At 41.2% G+C, this 9,271-nt stretch overlaps 1 protein-coding gene across 3 annotated transcripts in view; it reads left to right on the top strand.

Annotated features, from left to right (window-relative positions):
- Positions 1–9,271, top strand: part of fgd (faciogenital dysplasia) — a 48,934-nt gene that overhangs the window by 21,039 nt on the left and 18,624 nt on the right. For 2 of the 3 annotated variants that reach the window (XM_020610690.1, XM_020610691.1), the window contains exon 2: positions 7,776–7,946. In XM_020610690.1, the coding sequence (XP_020466346.1) occupies positions 7,776–7,946 (171 nt within the window). Of the gene's footprint in view, positions 1–7,774; positions 7,947–9,271 lie in introns of all 3 variants that reach the window. The other variant, XM_020610692.1, reaches the window with a different exon arrangement.

Genomic DNA, 9,271 nt, shown 5'->3' with positions numbered 1-9,271 from the left:
AAAGTGTCACTGAAGACACTGAACCCCCAAGTTGCCCCTGATGGTTAGAGCTGCAGATGGCTGCCTCGGTTCTGTACTGGGAACAAATTCAATAAAGGTGATTATCCTTATATCTGTTTTGCACAGTATTTAGTTGACATAAGATGTTATTAAGGATAGGATATTTAAAGAATAGTGTACAGTATATTATGTAGCAAGTAAACAGCTGCATATTTTAGATCAAATTTAAAGTAAAGCTCATTACAGAAGTGTCTGGGCGTCACGCCGGACTAGTGGACTTGAAATCCCGCAGGAGTAAGATGCCTGAAAAAGTTGTTGGACAGGATGAAAAAATAATTAGGTAATACTTTGTAGTTTGTTTTGTATAGGTTTTTGTTTTAGTATTGTCTTGTATTAGTGTCCTTTTGTGAAGCACTTTGGGCTCCTGCCGAGTTGGAAAGTGCTATATAAATAAACTATTATTATTAATATTATTGCTATTTCTAAGTAATTTCAATAAATTATTCTATAATTAAAAGAGTCATTAACTGTCCCCTTAGACACGTACCCGCAGAAAAATATACATATTTCTGCTGTGACCTTCTTCCTCCTCCAGTTTTGGAATGGTTTGGTCGGCTGCCAAATGTTTCTCCGTGGTCACAGTTTGCAGTGCACAAATACATCACAGTGGAATGGAAATAATGTTGACATGAGTTGAGTATGTAGTTTTCAATATGAATTAACAATATGTCATCAATCAATCAGCAATTAATCAACCACATAAGCACTTTTTAATTGGACCTGTGCACCGTGATGATTGGTTAATCCCACCAATCAGGCTTTGATGAAATAATCAGTGCATTCACACTTCAGAGACAGTTTGTTCGTACGAAGTGCAACCATGCCTGGATTCAGACGACTGAGCTGCATCATCCTCACTGCGGTGCGACCTCCTTAGGACACAGAATGATTGAGATTTATTTTAAAATGCTATTTCAGGCTCTTAGGTGATTTATAGAGCAGACCTGTGTTTGTTAAGACCTCTCCCACCCACCCTATGGGAATGGAAAGAACAGGAATGTGTTTTCCAGCACCAGTGGTTAGAAATTTCCATTGCTAGTGAAGGTGTGTCAGTGTTTAATAAAATGGACTGGAACTAAAAGATGTGCTCTCCTGCTCAGCTTTGTCCTGACTGTTGCACAGAATGACCAATTGAGTTTCTTTACACTGAAAGCCTCCATTGAGAGCGGCTAGTTTCTGGGACAGTCAGACTATCCTCTCCACAGGCAGATTTGTAAACTGCCTTGTTCTCCTTTGTGTATTGCCCTAATTGCCAGTCCATGGCTGCTGCCTTTACAATAATGCTCCACACTGCATCCACACAAACAGAGGCCTATTTCTTTGCACTGTGCCTGTTTTAGCGGTTTGGTAGTGGGTAAGGAGCTGTGAATGGGAGATGCCAGTTAGTTTGCAGCCATGCTATCATGCCACGTATATGATGATGATGAGAAATATTACATTTGAATCATTATTTGTCACGTCCTCACATCATTGTGCTTCATCCTGTAAACTGTGAGTGTTCTCCCATGACTTATACTTTATCTGTACAGATGGCAGCCACATTGTATTGGCCTTGAGTCACACTGTAGGAAAAAGGTCAGAGAATTTGTAACATGTCCGCTTTTCTTCTGTCTAGCCAACAAGGACACAACAACATCTGGGGGATAAAGACTGCTGTTTGACCTACGTTCTACACGTGCCTACATGCACATGACCCTATACCGATTAGTGTGTCTTCTCTCTGCTGCTGTGAATCTGTAAAGGACACTTTGTCTGTGTGACTGCTGAAAGCAACAGCAGTTCTCTGTAGTTCACCATGACCTACCTACTGTATTAGCTATATAGATCAGCATTGTTGCCATAGCAACAGACTCTTCTTGGGTCTTTTGGGCACACAGAGATGAATTCCATCTAGAGTGACTTGATTTAGTTGAGGACATCACAAGGAAAGTGCTACTCTGAGATGAACTCTGTTTGTGGTTAGCTTTCTTCACTTGTTGACACGGTCTATCATTACAGGAACTGAAAGCAGATGGGCCTATTTTTTCCTCACTATATTTACAATTCTGACTATTGCATGGCTGCTGGTGATTGCTAGCTCATCATCTGTCATGCTTCAGACTTTCCAGTGAAACTGCTCTGCTGTACTTTGTCTCATCCCTATTTCTTATCCTCCTCTTATTTCACTTATTGTCATTCTCTATTTGTTCTACACTTCTACAAGAACGGGCTACGACTTTCTTCGACATGTTATCTATCTACTGCCTCCTCATTCTCTTTCCAGCCTCTCTGTCTCTCCCTGTCTTACCTCCTGAATCTCATGGTCCTAATCTGTGGGAGCTGCTGAAATCCTCCCACTTAGTGTAGGAGACATGTCAGTGTGCCTGCTGTGCCCACTGACCTGATTTAGGGGGAGAGGACAGGCCTAACAAGATGACTTGCCTCCTCCTCCTTTGCCCCTAGCCCCTGGGAAGCCATGATACCAGTGAAACCTGAGACGCCACCTAAACAACACAACACATAACCAAACGCTCCACACTAATGTAGAAAACCTCACAGGTTATGATAACACAGCATGATAAAAAATAGATTATTATAGATTTGCAATCTGGAACCAGATACCACTGTGCGTTTTGTGTGTGTTTAAAAAAACCCCTGTGTTGATCTGGGAGTTGGAGCCTTGTTACGCTATGAGAGAAATCTGCTGATTGTGGTAGGCAGCTATTGTTGTACTGACAGCAGTATTTCCTCTCACAGCTCGGTTTCCTTTCTCAGTATGTGAGATACTGTAGATCCCCTTAAATTGAAGGCTCCACCCAAACTTAAGTGTTAAGCATCAGCGTGTCTGGTGTCTTTGATTCATGGGGACCTTCGATGCATGTGCTGATCACCCCAGTGATGAAAAGTAGATCAAGGTCAGAATACTCAGTGTCTCCTGATGCACAGGGATGGCAGAGACGGAGTGAGGTGAGAGAATGGGAGGAGTGTATGTGGAGTGGTAGATGACATGGTGCTAAAACTGATGACGGCAGTCAACTCTATACCCTTTCTTTCTTTCAGTTGTTTTGTTTTTGCTTTCTCTACCCTTTATCCTGTATTGTTGGGTTTTCTTTACCTAGTGGGAAACAAGCACTAAAGTGTCTGTCTGAGAAAGTTTAGAAGTTAAGCGGCTGTGTGGCTCAGTGGCCATTATAAATCTACGAGCCATTAAATGAGAGGCTGCTCCTCTTTGACTCAGTCTTTCAGGGTAAAAGACTGGAGAAAGCTGATCAATATGATTCTGGTGGAGAGAGAGCAGAGCAGAGACATGCACACAGATAAAAACCAGAGGAGCAGAGAATAATGCAGGCAGAGGAACTGGGAAATGTGCTGCTGATATGAGAATAATGAGGTGCCATACTCCAAAAGGGTGTCACTGGTATTCAGTTGTGTCTTGATGGTTGAAGTTATGGGAGCAGGTCTGTCAGCCTCGCCACGGGGTTGACTGACTGGCTGTCTGAGTGGGGAGACTCTGTTGAATCTGAGTGATCTGTCTCCCAGACAGCACTGGGATGAGACGACTGTACTCAGGGGATGATGGGTAATAAATGACTTTGAGGGGGTCACCTCAGGGTCGACTGTTCCTGACAGCCAGCTAGGTTTGTGCAATTTGTTTTGTTTTTGAGCCTGTATGTCTGTGTGTAAGTGCAAAGTTCATTCCTAAATGAGGCATTCCTTCATTTTTATTTTGTCATATCAGTTGCTGCCATGAAAGTTAATCAAACTGTGGTGCAAATTTTGGGTTAGCACTTTCATCGTTTTAGGACTATATACCCAAACTCCCTAACTCGGTGACATGATTTTTTCCAGGATATTGCCTAGATTTTTTGAATAAGAAACCTACTTATCACCAAGTTTAACTAAAGCAGTGTATTGCTGTGTTGATGCTGTTTTGGTTCTTACAGAAATGTGTCCTGTACGCTAGCACTGATTCAGAAGCTTGTTTACTTATTCTCTGATCAGATAGGCTCTGATTTTATTAGAAGTGCCACCAGTTTAGTCCGCTTCATGTAGACAAAGTTCTTGTTTAGCTTGTTGTTTCAATTTAACATCTGCAAACTTTGGTGCAACCTTGACTCTAACCCTCCCTGGCCAGGAGTAAATAAGGTGCGTAGCCAAAGTTAGCTAAAGGAAGCATTATGTGTGTCTCATTTTTCCACAAAAACCTTTTTGATTCTTAATAATTTCATTTATTATTTCATAGAACTAGGGGTTTTATTTACTTTTTACACACATTTCAAACATGCCACCCCTCTCTGAGTCTGTGCCCTAGCCTGGCAACACCATCCAAACTTTAATGTTAACAAAGAATTGCCCCTGTCAAATAGAATAGAACTTTATTGTCATTGCACAACAAAATACAACGAAACTGTGAATGCACCCCAACAACAGTTCACAATACAAGATAAACAAAAGCACAAGAAATAAAAATAAATTAAAATACCCACATGTCCAAATACACAGTTTAGAAAACAAATACAATATTTGCTAAATATCTACACATCTAACGCCAGCTTTACCATATAAAATGCACAATGAAATTGCACAGTAATATTGCACATCTGAAAGAGGTAGTGTTGTTTAGTGTTTATTTGCAATTCGAATGGCCCAGGGGAAGAAACTGTTAGTTAGTCTGGTGGTAAAAAATATATCTGAACATTTCTGCACGTCAGCTACACTGCTGCAGAAATAGACTGTAATGCAGTGCTTGAGGTTACAATGCTAAATAATCGCCATGCTCTCTTGGTGCTGTTTGCTTCTTAAGAGCATGACCGTGACAGGTTGTTTATTTGATTTGCCAAGTGGCTGTTACTAGTCAAAGTAATGTATGGCAACCATGTCTGCAAAGAATGGTTGTCATAATAATATATAGCCTGCAGGGTGTGGTGGTGATACTGTCCTCAGACATGTAATTCCTGTCTAATTGTTCTTGACGTGAACTTAGCAGAGAAACTTGCTAAGCTCAAATCAGTTTCACAAAAGCCCTATTAAAATTACACTGTTACTATAATGTAAATCTCATCTTTTGGATCCCCCTGACTCCAAATCAGTTAGGTGACTGACTTATGACTTCAAACACTGTTTTAGTTCTTGTCAGTTTTGGAAGAATGACTGTCTGTTGAGTTGTGTGATATGAGCAAAGCTCACTCCTGTGGCCTTGCTCTAAGCGCAGGCTGGGATTGCTGGGTTCCAGGGTGACGCCACCTTGGCACCTAGGAGGAGGGACTTGGATCCGGTTTGGCAGGTGAACAGACAGGTGCAGTTCCTTGAACACGCCTGGGATACGATGGGTGAATGTGTTTGGGCGTGTTGCTTTACTCCCTGTTGCACACGCGCATTCTGGAAAGCTGGAAGGGCAGGCCCTGTTTTGATATCGGCTGTGCTGTTGTTGGAGGATATTTCTGTTCACTTGCTGTTTGGAGTTTGGCTATATGAAATTGAGCAGTTGGAGGCAAGGTAATGTTTGTTAACCAGCTTGTTTCTCACTATTCATTAATTATGTATTCCTGTTATTTACTTTTCTGTACTATTGCAAGCTTTAGTCAAAGTTTTCAGTAACAGCTTGAGATCACTGTGATATGATATTCGCATGCCAGAGATGTAATTTTCTTGTTCACATTTCACTGTGTATTTCTTGGGTACCGTTGAAGGATGTTATCATTCTATTCTTGGTTTGTGAGATTTTCATTAAGAAGAACTGTGAGTTCTTTCTCTGTCTCATCAAATTCCTGTTTAGTGTTAGGCGATTTGACATGAGGGTCAGTTTTAGCTCTCAGGTAACCATGACTACGTTGAGTTTGCAAAGGTACCAGCCCCTAGGCTTCAGTCTGTCTCTGCTGTTTGTTTTTCCCAGAATGACTCCAACCAGTCTTGGGTCAAAGAGTTCTTCACTAAGCAGTCATTTGGCTGAAAGGCGTGCTTGTTCCCTTGATCACCATATATATCAGGCTTTTCATCTGACTCAACCCACAAGTCACCTCTGATTTAGAGATGGTATTAGTATTAAACACAGCGAGAAACCTACAGTATTTCTGCTGCTGGAAGAAAAGTTCAAGGATGACTTCAAAAACCTACCTACCTATCATGGATTTGTGATGCTCGCATTCATTCTTTTTCATTTCTGTACTGCATGGAATTGGGGGCTGTCTTCAAGCCTCATCTTTTCCCACTGCCTGCTCTTTTTCCATTGTGGTGCAGAGATGGTAGGAAAGCCTGCTGTGCACCACTGCACTCATTACAGACCCCCCCTTCCACCGCTGGCAGCACTGCTGAAAAACACCAAATTAGATGTGCCAGGCATGGTGCAATTTCAGGCAGTAATATGGTGGAGAAATAGTTGGGGTGACTGGATTGAATCGATGTGCCTGAAGGAACGGTCATGTGTGGCTGCAGTTTTCATAGTTATTATATTCTACAGAGGGCTATATCCTGTAATGGACAGGCACATCAGATAGCACCACAAACACTCAAGTGGATCTACAGCACTCACAGGAATGGATAGTCAGAAATCATGCTTATTTTAAGCATCAAAAACAGTTGACACTGGAAATTGGATGAAAGAAAGCATTGTTTGTTCTTTACTAAATGAATTTTAGTGCATAACACCACCCCATTTCTGTTTTTTCACCTTTTTTTTATTATTTCCTATAAGATTTTTTTTAGCTACTGTTTGTTTGTTACAAGAGAACCCAGTAGTGTGTGTGTGTGTGTGTGTGTGTGCATGTGTGTGTGCATGGCAACATAAAAACATAGTAAAACTCAGAATAACAGGCAAGTCTGGTCATTTTCAATGTTTTTTCATACTGTCAAAAAATTCCCTGAAGAAAACAAAAACCAACAAGGACTGATTGTATAGATCACTCCTCTGTGCCGCAAAGTGCCATTGTTGTCCAGAAAGGGTTAAAAACACATCAGCTAACATCACTGTTTCTTCATTACCATAAACCCTTTTAAGTTTATTTTGATCTGATTCCAAAACCAACATCATGGTGGCATCATCACGCTATTTTTATTAATGAAAATATACTGTTTGTTTGTGGCCTGTGTTCGAAAGCTTTATAGCTTTTAGAAGGAATAAATGAGCTCTGAATAAATGGGATGTGTTGACAATAAAAAAAGATTGGTTTCCCATGTAAGACTGGCAAAATCTATCTGCCTTAAATAAACAGTGTGTTTTAGGTGTAACGCAGTAAAAATGAATGAAACAAAACGCAGCTCGGTGTCTCCCAAACACAGGTCAGACTGAACAAACCAAAAGGTGTTCAACGAATCAGAGCATGTTTGTACATTACAAACAAAGAAAACTTGTGTACATTAAACTACATTCTCTCACACAACCACACACGCAAAGTCTATTTGCAGAGTACAGAAAAGATTAGACAACACATACAATCAGTCAGATACAGACCTGTCAGAGAGTGTGAGAGAAACCTACTATATGCAGCCTCTGTAGCTCCCCCTGCGCCCTCCGGCCTGGTGTCAGGTTCGATGCTGCAGACATTCTCTTTTCCTCTATGGTCCCCCTGCTCTCTGGCTGAAGGCGACATCCTGGAATGCACACTGAGCTCAAGGTCATTCATCTCAGTGCTGCATCAACGTAACAGGATTGTTACGCTTGTTGTAGTTGTTTGTTTAGGTCGCTCTAATTATACTGATCTATACCTGATGTTGTCTTTCTTCATGTCTCCTTTCTGCAGACCTTGCTGCTGCCTCCCTGCAGTACCAGTGTGCACCAGTGGACTACCTATGTTCGCCACAGCTGGTGAAGAAAGGTCCGACCCCCAGACCATGTCACGACAGGCCTGCCATCAAACCCCGGCCCCAGGCCTCCACCTTACCCAGTCCGTCAACCGCACAGAAACCTCAAGGTAAAATACTGTGACACAGTGTGGCCTCTTCAAGGTCAGTGTTGACACCGGTGCTGTCATTAGAGCTGAAAAGTGCAGCAAGATCAGGCCCCTGCTACTGAGCTGTTGTTTATTCTGCTCTTCCCTAACATGGTATGCGTCGGCTGTCTGGCATCGCTCTGTCACTCACACAGCTCAGTAGGTGACCTCAGAGAGAGTCACTGATCCAAAGGAGGCCAGTGGCTCCCAGGTGTTTGAGTTTAGACATCATTTGAAGAATGCCAAATATGAACAACATCTTATGTTTGGGGACTTACTGAGAAACATACTAGAGCATTACCCCACAGGCCTGACCCCAATAAGTGTTGAGGAAAAGAGAGATCCAAACCATCCTTATCATTTTATTACATATTCTGCAGATTGTTGATCAGGATCATTTGATCATGGTTTTAATACAGATGGGTGACAAAAAGTAAAAACCAGCATAAGTGTCTTTAGAAAAGTCTCCAGAACAGCTTCGGTGCACCTTGGCATAGCGGCATGTTTCTTCATTTAGTGGTGAATGATGAGGCTAGACAGCAAGCTCTCATTCAATGGTTCGAAAACCCTCCTAATATTCAGCTGGGCTGAGATGAAAAAGAGATAGATAAGATAAGAGAATCCTTTATTGTCATTGTAACACGTACAATGAAATTTTTGTGGCCAGATTTTAGGTGCTCTGTCAAGTAGGACATACCTTAATCCAAATTATAAACTAGTAATATTAATATCCTTAAAGAGAAGGACACTGATTGTGTCATATTTATTTCCACTAGACAGAGTGTGATCACATCCCAGTGCTTTCACTTGTTGTATATCACTTTGTGCAGCTGCTCCTTTCATTTCTAATGATGCTAATAAATAAATCAAGTTGGTCAAAAGAAATTTTTAAAATTAATTGATTAAAATGTTTCTTACTTGTCCCCTTTTTCATGGCGCACTCACAGGTGGAAAGTCTGAATTATCAACCCAAAATGTATTAATATTAATTCAGTGATATTCTGTATTTTTCATTTTCAGTTTATTTAAAAATAAAATCACCAAATGACAAATTTCAAACTATATTTAGAAATTAAAACTAACTTTAGAAATGAAACAAATGAACAGTCTTGTCCTTTCCACCTGGGTTGTCATGACTCTTGTAAAGAGAAGCCTGTTCAGCCTCTTTGGTTTTATCAGACAGTGACGTGCACAGACACAGAGGAAGTGCTGAAATTAGCTACTGTGCCTGCTTTCTGACATTAAGGTTTCCGAAAATGAAATGTGTGCAAATACACAGAGCTGGCAGTGCAATCGTCTGTGTTGTG

The sequence above is a fragment of the Monopterus albus genome, unplaced genomic scaffold (assembly GCF_001952655.1).
Source record: "Monopterus albus unplaced genomic scaffold, M_albus_1.0 scaffold106.1, whole genome shotgun sequence".
NCBI lineage: Eukaryota > Metazoa > Chordata > Actinopteri > Synbranchiformes > Synbranchidae > Monopterus > Monopterus albus.
The sequence above is the reverse complement of the archived record's forward strand: the minus strand, read 5'-3'. Positions and strand labels throughout refer to the sequence as shown.